Genomic DNA, 15,978 nt, shown 5'->3' on the forward strand with positions numbered 1-15,978 from the left:
CTTTTGCCTGTTTGACATCGTGGTAGTAAGTTCCATCTGTTCATCTGCATTTAAAAACTGCAAATCTGCTTCAGATGCTTTGCTGGCACCTTCATGTGTTCTTAACCTAATGTGTAATTCCCACAGATAGTATCATTTGTGTGTGCATTTTGTGAGTTTTTTTGGTTCTTTGATTGTTTTTTTTAATTTCCAAAGTGTAGCCTTCTAGATCTCTGGAGGCACTTCCTACAGTTCCCCTTTTGCTGCATCCCAGGTCTGTCCTGTGCCTCCAATGTTTGGAGTTTTCCTCTGCACTGTCTCTTTTCTGCTGTTCCAGTCCTGCTGTGGTGATCCAAACTGAATGCAGTGTTCTGACTGTGAGACAGTGGCACTTAATTGTGCACAGCTTGTACTTATCCCTGTTGTGATCCTTCTTCTTAATGCCTGCAAACCTCTTAATGTGGCTTGACACCACTGAACACACAGCAGAAATCTAAACTATTCTCTTCTTAGGATCTCTGTATTCCTGAAAATTCTTTCAGAATTTGGATCTTTATTATTTCTTCAAGTTCATTGTGCTCATACTTTGGACTTTCCAATCCCTTCAGTCAGTTTATTATGGGTTTTAAGACTTTAATAGTTTTTCTAAAAGGAACATTTTTGCACGGGTTATGAACAGGATTTTGAAACACCATTATTGTGTCTATATTCCATGTCTTTAGTTATGCTCATATTTATCTTAATTCTTGAAAATATTTTAGTATCACTCTCTTGTCTTTCTCCGTCTTTCTCTTTTTGTGTTCCTTTGTTTGTTTTCATCTCCATTTTTTAATTAATTGTCCATGACAGATGCCTTATCCTTCAATGAATAAGCTTATTTTTGTGAAAGAATCTTAGAGACTAATTTGTTTTTTCCAGGTTTTTATCACTGCTTTATACTTTTCATTTCAGTCTCAGTTAGAACTGATGTCTCCTTAGGAAAGTTGTAGTCTTATTTACAGAAATTTTTTCTAACTCTCTTTTCCTTAAGCTGGGTTTTCAGACTTCTGGAATTTTTCCAAGACCTATTAGTCTTCCTTTCCTTCTCTTGCATCTTGATGAATGTATCAGATTTAGTTAATATGTTTCATGAACTAATATATATAAATTATTCAGGAGGCAGCAAGAGCCTCCTGAAGGGAGGGTTGTGCTTTGTGTATTCTGAGAGTAAACTCTTCCAAGAGGTTTTGCTGTGTTTTATCAAGAAAAGTACTTTTGCTGAAGTATTTTCTCATCTGATGATGGTTTATTTCCCAGTTAATTTTATCTCTTCATCTCCAGGTCTCAGTTCCTCCTGGAGCTTTGGATTGCTGGGTGTTTTTGAGTTGCTTGGAAGTCTTACAGAGAATAGAAGGCTGCTGTGATAGGGCTCAAATAGATGCAAATGTTTCCCACACAGTTGGCCTGTGGAGCTATGCCACGGAGAAGGTGAGTGAATGATGTGTTGGGGTGGTGGTATTACAATGTTGAAATAGAATATTTGTTTCCCTGGAACAGATTTTGTCCTTTTTATTGTGGAATTTAATACTTGTCTTGAGTCTAGTCTAGATGAGACATCCATGTTTCAGGTTCCACTTACTCTGTTGCTATGATGGAGGTGATGTTTGAGGTTGCTACTGCTTTCCACTGCTGAAAAACATTTTAGAATGAAGGTAAACTCCAGAAACTATTGAAGTAGTCTACTGTGATATCTGTGGATGTTTTTGAAGACCAGCATCTTTTGAACACTCACCCTTTTGTTTGCATAGTCTGTAGAATATTTGCTCTTTATTTTAATTATAGTTTGTTCATGTTTCAGTAGACTTAATAATCCTCTAATTGAGCCCTTGAGGTCCTTGTTTTATTACAAAAGCAGGGAAATGAAATTTCACCTTGAAGAGTTATTGCTAAATAAAAAAGAGCGGGGTAGAGATCAGAATAAAGGAAGCAAAGATTTGTTTAAAATGGCAATTGGTGCATCAGATTCTTCCCATATTCCTTACATGTTTCTAGGGGAAATAAGCTCCAACATGAGCCAGAAATGTTCTTCCCTTCCATCACTTTTCTAACACAAAGAGTAAAGAGAAGAATTTTAGGATAATGAGTAGCAGTAAGGTGGAACTGACTGAATGAAGAAATTTAGCAACTAGTGACAAAATTAAGTGGAGTTTAAAATAAATTTAAAAAAAAAAGGTTAATGTCCATCCCCGTTTTTATGTGACAAGCTGAGGCCTTTATTCTTTTGCAGGCTTACCTCTGTAGTTGATTGAGTTTTCTAAGAAAATTCACCAAATGGCCAATAGATAAGAGCTTCTTTAAGACAATACTCTGGGTGTTGAGCCACCAGCTGCTGTCTAGAAGGGGTTTTTTGGTAGTTAATTCTGTTAACACTGTTAGCTGTGCTTATCTCTTTTCAGGAAGGTTTTCATCTGAATATGAAACTTCAGGTGAATTTGCAAGCTGCCTAATCACTGTACTGCAGATTTGCCTGCTTTTCTTGATTATGCAGTTTTCAAAAATACAGACACAGCTATTAGAAATAATCTTTGGTCATAACTGCTGAACATCTCAAGCTTTGTTTGTGTTTGTGTTGAAAACCAGAAGGATTTATTCAGATTAGGTGTTGTGCATGTAGGGATCTATGTGTGTAAGCTCATGTTCCAATATTTAACTCAGTAACTTATATGCAATTTAATTCCTTAATTAGTTACTGTATACTTTGAGAATAACAGTTAATTCTGAGATCCTATAAGCAGCATAATGTGAAAGCAATGAAAATGGAATGATGTAATAGGACAAGAGAAGTTTTATATTGATTTTACATCCTATTGAAAGCAAGCATCTGGCTTCTCTTACAGTTAAAATCTCTGGGTTACCTGTGTGGACTTGTGTCAGAGAAGGGACCCAACTCAGAAGACCTGAACAGGACTGTGGATCTGTTGGCAGGGCTGGGAGCAGAGCGCCCTGAAACAGGTACTGCCAGGAGTGGTGGAATTCCTTCAATAGCTGACACTGTCTGAAATGCATAGCATGGAAGTACATCAGTAATACAAATTTTCAAGTATCTCTACATATACACACACACATTGATAGAACTTTATCTCTTGCAAGTTCTTTTAGTGTCTGTTTAGTATTTCAAACTACCTGTGCATCTCCTTACTGTTAAAAGTATGTTTTTCCATTGATGTTCCACTTATCAATATTTAGGTGATTGATCTTGAACAGCACTAATTTGAATTAAGTTCTTAATGCTTGCAGAAAAATATTTAAAATAAAATTATTGGAAAAACAAATGGAGCATCCTTGATTGCGTGCAGATAACTTGCACCTGGAGCTGCAAAATGATATTAGTTTTTTGTTTTCTCTCCACTTTCTACTGGAGAAAAAGCAGGGAAGGGATGTGGGGGGTGCTGTTCTCAGAATGTGTTTGTAAGTAACAGCTCTTGTCCTGCTTTTTTCCAAAGCCAATGCATCACAGAGCCCTTACAAGAAACTCAAAGAGGCCTTATCATCTGTAGAAGCTTTTGAAAAACACTACTTAGTAAGTATGAGTCTTGGTTATTTATATTATTTTTGTGTGTGTTTGCACTGTAGATTAAATAGGGCCAAAGTTTTCAAACCTGAGAAGATACATTGAGAACATAAATTTGTATTTCCATGTTTTGGTAGCAAAGGTTATTTCTTGCACACTGAACACAACAAGGCTGATTTGTTTAACAGCTGGAACCCTGTAGGCCCCAAGTTTCAAATATTTGCATTAACTTTAATATTTACAGTTATGAGCTGGAGGTTATTATCTGTGGGTATGTATACTTAGATATTAAAAAAGCCAATGTCATGGCTGTCATGTTCTGCTATCCCAAACTCAGAATTAACTGACTCTTACCCAGAAGAATATTGATGTGTGAATTCAGCTTCCTTTTAAATGGTTTGGCCTTGCATTTTGCAATGAGTATTACATCATTAAAGTTATACTGTTGATTTTTTTTTTTTTAATATATAAACTGTGGGACATCTATGGGTAATAGGGTTGTACCTGGCATAGATTGATGCACAATGAGGATTCTAATGTTGTGTATCTTTATTTCCTCTCAGCTCTCCTGCTGAGGAGCCATTGTAATTATTTCAGGTTTTTAAATTTTTCTGGTTGTGTTTTTCAAATAGAAGGTTGTTAAATAAAACAAAAAACTCTTGACTGTCACAAGAATGTGTTTGCTTTTTGACGGCTTGGTTTGACAGTTTTTGTTGGTTTTTTTGGTTTGGTTTTTTTTTTTTTTCCCTTGGTTTTTTGGTTTCGTTTTTGTTTTTTTTTTTTCCTTAAATAATTTTCCTTTAAATTTCTTATATTTGCATATGGCCAGTAAGGTTTTGTGGAGAAAACTTGAAGGAAAATGGAATACTTTTTTTGAAACATGGAAACTATGTGATACTCAATTTTAGAAAGTTTTATCAAAAGAAAAAAATCTCAAAACGTTTTGTCTGAAGATACTGGGTTTTTGTCTTCATTTATTCTTCATTTATTTATAGGACTAATTGTGTAGCTGGATCAGAATTAAAACCTTGAGAGTTGCCAGCTTCTCTTACCTATTCAGTTCCAAATTGCACCTGAAGATCTCTGCTAAGCTCAGCAGTAACTTCCTAAATTTAAGAAACTAAGTGGGATCTGTAGTGTTTGCCAGAGGAATTGCCATTTCTCTTTGTATTTATGACTAGACTTTTATGCAATGGAAATTCAGATATCAGATACACTCTAAAGGATGGTTTTCTGTGTAGTTGTCAGGTAAATATATACATTTTATGTATACCCATATTTAATCTTGTCCTGTGTTCAGTGGACAAGAACACAGAATTAGTTAAAACTTAGTGGACCTCAGATAAGATAATTTATTTGCATTAAAAAAAAAATCTTCTCAGTTTGAAGCAATTTCCCTTTATCCTGTCAAGATGTGATGTATTTTTTATATTTTTACATGTCTGGCCAGAGTTTATTATGGATTTTTGGAAGAAGTTGGGTGGTTGAACACAGTGTGTTTGTTGTAACTGCTAATTTTGTGAGAAAGGTTTGCTGCTGTTGTTAAAGCTTAGGGCAAGGGGAGGAAGGTGACACTTGGACACTGTGGCTGCATTGGAGATTAAGCTTAAAGATGAAGGATGAACTTCAGCTTGGGAATGCAAGCAAAATTCCTTTAAGGCACTCTTGTGAAAATAATTATTCTGATTATAACTTAGCATTCACAGATATGGGATATGACCAGCTGCAGGAGGAGTGAAGGTGACCTGTTAGAAACTGCTGTGTATTTTGTGCTCAGGGCAAATGTGACTCATTCTGGGCATTTTGTTGCAGTAACTTAGTCTCTGGCTATGAGTTTGTGTGAAATAATCATACAGCTGCCAAAAATACATAAAGCTTATAATGGTTTATTTTCTTTTATACAGGATCTGTCCCATGCCACCATTGAAATGTACACAAATATTGGAAGAATTCGCTCAGCTAAGCTTGTGGGAAAGGACTTGGCAGAGTTTTATATGTAAATGACTCTTTAAAATGTCTTAAATGCATTGCCTTTGAAAAGGTTGAATATTATCCCTAAGGAAGATATGCTATAATTAAACAGGCATTTTAAAAAGTATTTTAAAAAATGTAAACAAACCCTATTTCAGGGAAAAAAACCAACTAGCAATCTCTTTTACCAACCTTAATTCTCACCTCATGATTTTGTACTCTTACCTTTAACTGTCCTGTGTTCTTCAGCTTGATCCTTTCTTCTGGGGAGAAAAAGCTGGGAAAGATAACAAAACTTTGAAACAAGTCAGAGGCCTCCTTAGGAAGCAGGCTGTAGTAAATACAGTTGTTACCTTAACTACATATATGAACTGCATCTGTCTAAAAAAAGGAAACATGTCGTTGGAGGGTAATCCATTTCATATTTGAGGTTATCATTGCAAAGTGCTTGTTTCCCCTCCTGTGAAACAGTGATTTGATTCCTGGTTTCCACTTGGTTTTTTTTGTTTTGTTTTTATCCCTGCTGTTCAAACCTACTGAGAAAACCTCCTGCATTCTTCAGTGTCATTTTGTTTTTCTTATTTAGTAGAATTTGGGAGTCATAAGTGGTTTTTTTTTGGAGAATATGTTGGGGCTTGCTTCCCACTGATATTCACTTAAGCAGTCTGATCTCCACATCGGAGCAGATTCTCCCAAATTAACTTAAATTTTCACCAGAGGGAGTAATCTTAGGGTTAAAGACTGCCATGGAACTGCTGTGTGGTGATAAAATTTTCATTGAAGTATCCTTCTGCTTTAAAATTTTTGAGTAAGCAAATTTTTAGTTAACTGTCAGAAGCTTTGGGTGCCTTTTGTTTCATTTGTGGGAGCTTCCTTCACCTCATTTGCTCTGACTTGGGATATATCTACATATGGAATAATGACATTAATTGCATTTCTACTTGCTGAAGTGAATTGCAACAAGGAAGGGCCATATGTTGATCTGTTACCAGAAAATTCAAGATCATCATGGTTCACTGCAGTTTGTCCTGCACTTACTTGCAGTGTTCCTCCCCCATCAGCACTCTGAGAAAAGATGCAGAGAGTTTTCCTGGCTGCAAAGGTTCTTACATTGCTCTGTGCTCATTTTTTCATTTTCCAAGGAGGAAGAAAGGTCCCCAGAAGGCAGAGGTGTATCTTCAAGGAGCACTGAAAACCTACCTTGCTGAGGGCTGGGCACTGCTGGTCACACACACGAGGAAGCAGCTGGCTGAGTGTCAGAAGCAGCTTGGGCAGATAGAAAAGTATCCTCTAACAGGCAGAGCCAGAACAATCAAGACAGGAGAAAATGATGCTTGGGATTATTTTTCTGACATATCTGTAACTTTTATTTAACAGACATTCTGAGTTGGAGCTGAGACAGCTGAGTTATTTGATAACATAGAGTGTATTTTGGGGGTTGTTCTGTTGTGTTGATTTTTTGTTGGTTTGTGTGCTTTTAGATGCACGTCAGCCTCCTTTGCAAATTTATTATTAAATAAAACAATGAAAGCTTTTCTAGATTTGAGCTGCAGTATTTACAGAATATTCTCACATCACTTTTAAACACTCTTAAATTTTTCTGCATCAGTGCAAATGCCTATAAGGGATCTGAGCCAGTAATATTGCATTCTTAGCTAAATATTCAAGTGATTATTTATATCTCCAGCACTTAAAATTTTAAAGAATGTCTTGTGACTTAGTTATGGTAAGTGGTGCTGTAACAGCTGGTAGATTCTCAGCCAGGTAAATTGGAATAAAATAGAATACTCAAAATTATTTAGTGCTAAATGTTGGCCAGTGTGATGCAAGATACTGTGTCTTTAACTTGCACACTGCATGGATTATTGTCAAAATATTAATTTCCTATGCTCATTAATCTTTTTAGATGAGGCAAGATTGCACTGGTTAATTATTGATCATATTTTTAGTAGGCCTGCTTCAGAAGTATTGAGATTCTGCAATACTCTCAGATGATGGAAAATCTTCCATTTTTTCTTTTCTAGTGGAAAAGTGCAGAGATGATGACAGCAGGTCTTTTCTCTAAAGCTCACAAAAGCAGTACTTGAATGTCTTGTTTTCAGTCAGATTTGTAATTGTTGTGGGTTTCTATCTCCTGTTTCCTTAACTTCATTAGTTATCTCCAAACAAGCAGCCTTTTAGCTGGTGATAATCACTTAACAGAAGAGGAACGCAAAAGATTTTGCCAAGAAATACTAGATTTTACCAATCAGCAAGCAGAGAACCAAGGTGAGTCTGGGTCTTAAAACTTCAGCTTCTCCAGTCTGGTTCTTCCCCAAAGGTAGATGGGGAGGCTTTTTCTGATTGCCTTAATTACTTTGTGTATAATTTCTGAATTTGTGTTTTCCAAAACATTTATAAATCTACTCTAATGAAGAATAGTCAAAGATGAAAGGGTAATTAACATTTTCATCCTGAATACTGCAAAGTCTTTGTTTTCCTTCAGTTGTTTCTCTGCTTTAACAGCCCATAATTTATTGTGTGTTGAGTTTTTTCAATTCCTAACCTTTTTCTCTCAATGCTGGCATGCCAGTGGCAGCTCTGTGATCCATTTTTGGATGGTACATCAAAAGTGGATGTTATAAGCATCCACTTTTGATGTTATAAGCGTCCACTTGCAGCTTATTTTTTTGTCCATCCTGTTTCCTCTCTTCATGCTGCTTCAGTAATATCATCTTATCAGATATTAATCACAATTCAAATTAATATGGAATACTTCTTGTAGATCTGAAGACTGCTTATTTTTATGCAGAAATTTTTTCTTAATGAGTTGATGTACCATAAGTAATATGTTACTTTAGACTTGATTCTTAGTTAATTTTAGGTACTGCCTTAGAGTTGTTTTTGGAATGTAGAAAAGAGAATGAAAACCCCTTGCATAGCAGAGCTGCTGGTTCAAGGCACCAGCCTGATTATTAGTTTCTTAAACTGGTACAAGCTCTGGGAAGTTGGTCACTTAATGCTACTGTGTCTCTGTAGTAGTGAAATGTTCAACTTCTGTTTGGACAATCTCTCGTAATTCAGTTGTTTTTAATAGCTCGGAAATGGAAATTGTAGTCTAAGTAAAAGAACAAATCTCATCTTTTAACTCTCACACAAGATAAAAAATTGGAAAGCAGTGATTTGTTGTGAAATAATTAATTGTTGAAAAGTTGTTGATCCATTTAATTCTAGGGATTGAATTTTTAAGAGAAAAATTTTGCTCATTTCCAGCTGCACTGAAGAATAATAAAATCTCTGTTTTTTATCTTTCCAGGTCAAAAGGTTATATTGCCTATGCACTCCTTTGCCCAGCTGAAAACTCTGCATTTTGACCCTCCAAATGCTGTTGTCCACGTGGGTGGAAAGTTGTCCATCGAGTTGACTTTGCTGAGCCAAATGCCCATCCCTGTGCAGGTGGACCAGGTTGCCATCCACGTTCACTTCAGCATTGAGAAGAACAGCTACAGGAAAACAGCCGAGTGGCTCACCAAGCACAAAACCTCCAACGGCGTCATCAGCTTCCCAAGTGAAATTGCAGGCTTGCCTTTGTCCAGAAACAGCCTGCCAGCCCTGGAGCTGGCTGAAATGTACGAGAGGAGCCCCTCGGACAACTCCTTGAACACAGCAGGAATCATCTGCAAGAACGCGCACATGCTGCTGCGGCGGCAGGAGAGCAGCAGCTCCCTGGACGTGCCCTCAGGGCTCACTTTGGAAGATGGGGCTCACGTCTTGAAGTGCAACAACTTGACTCTGGAACCAGGGGACAATAAAATAACGTTCAATATTCAGGTATGTTTTTGTAGCTGGGTGATTGTAGCACTCGTGACAGAGAAACTAGAAATGCTGGCTGAGGAAGAGCGTTGTGCTGGTGAGTGGTGCCTGTTGTTATATAAACAGGTATTGTTTCCTGTTACACTTGGATCATCCATTCCCCTTGCAGCTTTTTGTTGTTCTCCACCATTGTTTCTCTTGAAAGGATGCTGTTGTGTTTATGCTAAAACATACAGATGACTCTTCTACTTGAAATCATTTGAGTCAGCCTTCCTAAACCTATTTTAAACATCTTGACTATTGCTGCCAAAAATTTAACTGATAAATTCATATACGGCATGATGTACTGCTCATGAAGTCTGCCTATGCTGTTGAGGTTACTCAGAATAACATCTAAAAGCGTTGATGTGAATTCTTTCTCCAGCCATTCAGTAAGTGATCATGTGGTTAAATTTGGTTGACAGCCTTTTCTCCTCTGTAGAGTGTGGTAGAATAATTTTCACTTGAGGGATGTAGTAAACCTGCCTGTAAGAAGTTGAGATCAGCTACAAGTTTTTGAATTTAGAAGATGTTAGAATTAAAATTGCCCCCGTTAGTCATCATCTAAGTTAACTAACTTATTACTTACTAGTTATCATCTGTGGAATGGCAGTGCAGTCATTTGAACTACCTACTGACCTAATTTCTGAGCTTTCTTATCCTTTCAAAGGACTGGGACAGGTTAATGGGATTTGGACCAGAGGCCTTGGTGACTGGAAATGTCATATTCTGTAAAATGAATTTACATGTATGTTTCAGTAAGTGATCATATGGTTAAATTTGGTTGACAGCCTTTTCTCCTCTGTAGAGTGTGGTAGAATAATTTTCACTTGAGGGATGTAGTAAACCTGCCTGTAAGAAGTTGAGATCAGCTACAAGTTTTTGAATTTAGAAGATGTTAGAATTAAAATTGCCCCCGTTAGTCATCATCTAAGTTAACTAACTTATTACTTACTAGTTATCATCTGTGGAATGGCAGTGCAGTCATTTGAACTACCTACTGACCTAATTTCTGAGCTTTCTTATCCTTTCAAAGGACTGGGACAGGTTAATGGGATTTGGACCAGAGGCCTTGGTGACTGGAAATGTCATATTCTGTAAAATGAATTTACATGTATGTAACACTGGATTTCAGCTGAAGGAGCATTACTGAAAAAAAAGCTATTAGGGACTGCACTGAGCTAGCATTTGGGGTTGGTGGGATCAGGATGCAATTGGAAACACCAGGAGAAGAGATGGATGAAAAGCTAGATAGAGCTCTGCTTTGAATTTGTCTGGTTCTGCTGTCAATCTGGTGGTCAATGGAGAATGGACAGCCTTACTTTTATAACTTTGCTATTTTCCCAACCTTCCTTTCAAGAAAAGAACATTGCATGGGAAGACTGTTCAGTGTGAATCCCACAATATAGTTGTTTAAGGCATGATTTTCCTGTCCTTAAAGGGAAAATCTGAGCATGTTATAATTTTAACAGTGTATTATTAGATAAAACAATGAAAGCTCCTCTAGATTTGAGCTGCAGTATTTACAAAATATTTACTAAAAATCCATTATCATTGTAGTAATACACTGTGTCACTTCTGCTGGATTACACAGCTGGCCAGAGGATAGAAACTGCTGACAACTTGTTTTCTGGATTTTCTTAAAGTAATGCTTAATTGCACCACTTCTGCAGGAAGAGGAATGACTGTGCTTCTATGACCCAGAGGGAGTTTGATCATTTCTGTAGACCTTACACTGATGATTAACATTATTTATGCTGACAGCAATCTTCCAATTTTTTTCCAAGCCTTAAAAGAGATCAGAAAGCATTGTTGAAATTCTTTAGACCAATATTCCCATCCCATGCTAAGATTTAAAGTATGTGTATATTATGTATTACTTTACTCATGCTTTTCTGGTTTTTTTAGGACTAAAATGTAGTGACTTTAATGTCAGAGTGCATAATACTGAATTTCAGTCTGGATTTGCCATGTAAATAACTGCATGAGTTTGACTATTGAGTTGGTACAGCTTTACTCCATAATTTGTAGACTTACTTAATTCTACCCAGCATTGGTATTTATGTATTACACTTGGAAAGTGGCACATGAAAAAAAGAAAACACTTCCCATTCCATAGCAGTTCCTAAGAGCAAATGGAATCAAGAATAAATATACTAAAAGGTGTTACTGATTTGCTTGTGTTTTTAATCTTATTGAGAAACATCCAGAATCCCATTACTCAGGGTATGGGAAGAGTTGGAAATTAAATATGTATGTGTTACTTTCTTGTAAACATTGACTCAGGATGTGTGGTGGGGAATGTGTGAAATCGATAGCTGGAGCTGAAAACTGTGTCTTATATAAATGCTGTAGGATTTTATAATTGTTTTTATGAATTAGCCAAATAAGCACAGGTGTTGTTTAGGTACTTAATAATGTTTTTTCATGTATGTTGCACTTTGGGGGGGAACCAACCAACAAACAAGGCAAAACACATCCCAAAGTAACAAATTGACAGCATAGCTACTACATTATTTATCCTCATTATTAGTACTGGTTAATTATGATGTTTTCTCTTGAATCAGACAGCACTCTAGACCTTCTGTCTTAGTGGGGCAAAAGGTGCTCCTTTGTGTAAATCTTGTCATTTACTCAGAAAACCGAGTTTTCTGAAATCTGCAGTTTTAATTTACAAACCCAATGTACCTGATAAAAATGAGATGGAAACATGCTGTTCTTTAGTAGGATTGTTCTAGTAGTATTTTCTTAAAATTAAGAAAACAATTCACGTTTTTCTTCCAAGGCCAAAGAACCTGGGACATACACGCTCAGGCAGCTGTGCACTTCAGTGGGAAAGGTGCAGTTTGTCCTTCTCCACATCTACCCCATCGTGCAGTACGATGTGTACTCCCAGGAGCCCCAGCTCAAAGTGGAGCCCATGACTGGTAGGTGCAGTGACTGTGCTGAAGCTGCTTTGATGATTCCTCTTGTGCTCCCGTGGGACTAGAGAAAGTGTGTCATGGCTTCAGTATTACTCAGTTTGCCTTACTCTGCCTTGTGAGTTTAAAATACAGCCTTGCTTTTCAAATTATCCATCATCATGTCCTGCCAGTGATGGCCCGTTTTGGACAACTGATTCCAGTGCTTGGCTCTGGACACACAGTGTCACTTTTGAACCTTGATTTGAACATGCATTGTCACTGAAATATCAGGTGTGATTTGAGCTGCCACACTGACTAGAAGTGAATATTTACATGTGTAATTGACCGAGCTCCTTACTGGTTGTGATCACAGGATCAGTTAGGCTGGAAAAGACCTCTGGGATTGAGTCCAACCTATGGCCAGACACCACCTTGTCACCCATGACCATCCAGTCTTCCCTTTAAACACCTCCAGGGACAGTGACCACCTCCCTGGGCAGCCCATTCCAGTGTGTATTCTCCCTTTCTGTGAAGAAATTCCTCCAAACTTAATGCTACAGTCTCTTTGATATTTACAAGAAATAAGTACGAAGTGGGATTCTCTACTAGAGAGGATATAAACTTATTAAAAATGAATACTGACTGTATCCACTGGTTTCAGGGACAGCTGAACACTAGTTGTTGTGGTGTTCATAAATGGAAGATAATAGTGATTTGTTTTCAGGCTACTGAGTGTGGCAGCTGAGGAGTTAATGTGAATTTTGTGCTGGCTTTCCAGGGTGCAGTGTGTGGCAAAGGAAGGACAGGCATATTGGGCATATATCTAATTAAGAGCCCTTATGAAACTGATAGCTGTGATTCTGTGTGCTGTGCACACTGGCATTCTTGTGCTGATCATGTAAATACAGCTTGTGGGTGTGACTGGAATCACAAGTGTGAAAACACAGAGCTGTCTGCAACCTGGAGAACTTCAAAAGCTTAGTAAATTCTTTGGGGTTATTGCATTTCACTGAAATCTGTGCTGGAGAGACAGCTCATCCAAGCCATCCATGCAGTGGGTGTGAGCTCTCAGGCTGAAACAAGTGGTTTCCCCACAAGTTGTATCTCAGCTGGATTTCATGTGTCCCATAACACCAAAACCCCACACTTGTAAGTTTCCCCAGTGTGTGACCAACTGTCTGCTAACAAGCCTTAGTGCATTGTAACCACGTGCTGGAATGTGTTAACAATTCCTGCTCTGTGCTCCAGAAAGCCTTTTGGCTGGCATCCCCCAGAAGGTGAAGTTCACAGTGACCACTGGTCACTACACCATGAAGAGCGGGGACACCCTGCAGCTGAGCAACGCCGATGCCATGCCCATCCTGTACCACCCTGAGAGCAAGGCTGTCATCTACTCCAACACCAGGGGTAAGCCAGGAACTGAAAAGGAATCATCTTTAAAAGGCTGACAAGTTCAGTCATCCTGAAGCTTAATACTTACAGCATTAAGAACACTGACACTGTTTGTCAGTGTCATTATTAAGAATAGTTATCAACAGTCATTATTAAGAACAATTTTAGGGGTTTGCAACTGAGTACTTCAGTGCAAGAAAGGTCTCAAATTTTCACCCTCAAAGTAGTAGTATGAGCTTTGACAAACACAGCTGAACAATTTTAATTCCATTGATGAAATCCAGAAGGCATGTGAACCTGCTGCCTGTATCTCGAAGGTTGCTTGAAGTGAAATGATGAGACGTAACAAGGTGCTTTCACTTTGTAGACACTGGAATAAGTGTCTTATGATGGGCTAAAATAGCTCTTTATCTGGTTTGAAGTTTTGAAGTTTGTTGTTATATTGCCCTCTCAGTTCTTTCCTGAACATTAGGAGCCTTTTATTACATGGAAAGTGGTGGTTAACTTCCTGCAATTAAAGGGTAGAGCATTACTCCTGGGAAGTTAAATATTTAACATGTGCAGATTGTAGCTGGTTTGAAGAGGTTACTGTGGAGTTTTTTGACATGGTTTCTCATTGCTGTTTTTGTAAACATTGCTGGGAAGTGGTTATGGCCCCACATATTTTTCTATTATTTTCTTTTTTTTCCCATTCTACACATCTATAGAAAAGATCTCAGAGTCATCATTAAGGATTCAGTCTTCTGAGAAGATTACAAGCATCAGCTTGCCAGTGGCTCCTGCTTACCATGTGATTGAATTTGAACTAGAAGTCATGTATTTGCCATCAGCCACAGAATCTGCAGTGCAGAAGGAAAATACTACAAATAAAGAAAATCACAGAAAAAACAAAGAGAAGCAGAAACAGGACAACTGCATGGCTACTGTTGACCAAAAGGTAAGATGTAGCTTAACTTTTTTGCTATGAAATGTGTTTGATTGCAGGGGTAAACACTTCACAAAATAGAATTGGTGGTGAGGGGGAACTTGCTTATTTGGAACTTATTTTCTTTCAAAAGACATATATGCAAAAATCATACTGAATGTTAAAATGTAAAGAAATTGTAAAAATAAGCAGAAATACACACTCTTGTTAATAAATTGTCAACTGTTCCTTTGTCTAGTAATCTAACTTTTAGTGTTTTAACACAGTTTATAAAGCATGGAGGGTATCTGTGTCTTTGTAAAAGGGAGCATGGTGGTCTTTTAATTCCAGCTTCTGATTTATGGGAAAGATGAAGTCAAGTGTGCTGCTTCAAATTAAAACAAATATACATTAAAAGCATTTTAAAAATATTTTGAGCTTGTACTTAATGCATTAAATTATTATAAAGACATTAAAATAATAGATCTTACAGCAGTTTAATGTGATACTGACCTTTACCAGGGTAAAGGTGTCAGAGATGCCATTGATGTCCTTTTTTTTCTTGTATTCCCCTTCACTTTTTATAGTCTTTAGAACTGGATGTCAGTTCCTAGAGGAAAAGCTGCTTTGAGGTTTTATATCCCACTCAGAGGCAAACAAAAACCTGTTCTTTTTTCAGATTAGATTTTACATACTGATTTTTTAAAAAATGTTTATTTCTTCCCTCCTGGATGCATTAGATATAGCCACTTGATGAGAAAAGTTTCAGTTAAAAAGGAAAAGAAAAGCAAAATCATTGTGCCAAAACCATTGCAAATAAGAACTGTGTTCCATTTTTTCCTTTAGGTGACCATTGACTGTCCTTGGTCAATTTACTCCACTATTATTGCATTAACATTCTGCATACCCTTTAATGCCAAGCATTCCTTGTTGTCAGCTGGCAAACGGTAATGTACTCATTATTTATTTATTGTTTCTTTCTTCTTACAAAGTATGGAGCTGTATGAGGTTTCATAACTCATATTTATAGCAGGTTTTGGTTTTTTTTTTTTAATATAATTTGGGCTTTTACTGTCTTCCCCCTGGAAGCTTGTGCATTTCCTCTCGTGTTCTTTCATGACTATAAAACAAATTTGTGGTTTTGGAAATAAGACCACAGGATGAACCCAGTTATCCTGTTTGTGTGTAGTTCTTTGGTTTTGTTTAATGTGAAAGAGGATGTTTTACAGCCTTGTTTTATGGACATGGACTCTTCCAGTGTAATTCTTCAGTTTTTCTTGAAAAAACTGTCATATTTTTCAGGAAATATGTGCAAGTCTGCGTACAGAATTTGTCAGAACTCTGTTTCCAGCTTTCAGACTACAGCCTAAAAAATTCTGCTGAGTGTACAGATTTGCAGCTGGTACCTCTCAACCCTGCATCTCAACAGGTAAAATTCACTTGCTGAT

At 37.3% G+C, this 15,978-nt stretch overlaps 1 protein-coding gene across 1 annotated transcript in view; it reads left to right on the forward strand.

The window, feature by feature from the left end:
- Window positions 1-15,978, forward strand: part of TRAPPC10 (trafficking protein particle complex subunit 10) — a 38,230-nt gene that overhangs the window by 16,435 nt on the left and 5,817 nt on the right. The window contains exons 8-19 of the mRNA XM_041487861.1: window positions 1,300-1,446; window positions 2,856-2,970; window positions 3,462-3,538; window positions 5,434-5,525; window positions 6,643-6,783; window positions 7,656-7,768; window positions 8,796-9,310; window positions 12,117-12,258; window positions 13,483-13,641; window positions 14,334-14,563; window positions 15,377-15,477; window positions 15,833-15,959. Coding sequence (XP_041343795.1) covers window positions 1,300-1,446; window positions 2,856-2,970; window positions 3,462-3,538; window positions 5,434-5,525; window positions 6,643-6,783; window positions 7,656-7,768; window positions 8,796-9,310; window positions 12,117-12,258; window positions 13,483-13,641; window positions 14,334-14,563; window positions 15,377-15,477; window positions 15,833-15,959 — 1,959 coding nt within the window. The remainder of the gene's footprint in view (window positions 1-1,299; window positions 1,447-2,855; window positions 2,971-3,461; window positions 3,539-5,433; window positions 5,526-6,642; window positions 6,784-7,655; window positions 7,769-8,795; window positions 9,311-12,116; window positions 12,259-13,482; window positions 13,642-14,333; window positions 14,564-15,376; window positions 15,478-15,832; window positions 15,960-15,978) is intronic.

The sequence above is a fragment of the Pyrgilauda ruficollis genome, unplaced genomic scaffold (assembly GCF_017590135.1).
Source record: "Pyrgilauda ruficollis isolate IOZ18807 unplaced genomic scaffold, ASM1759013v1 scaffold85, whole genome shotgun sequence".
In the NCBI taxonomy this organism is placed as follows: Eukaryota; Metazoa; Chordata; class Aves; order Passeriformes; family Passeridae; genus Pyrgilauda; species Pyrgilauda ruficollis.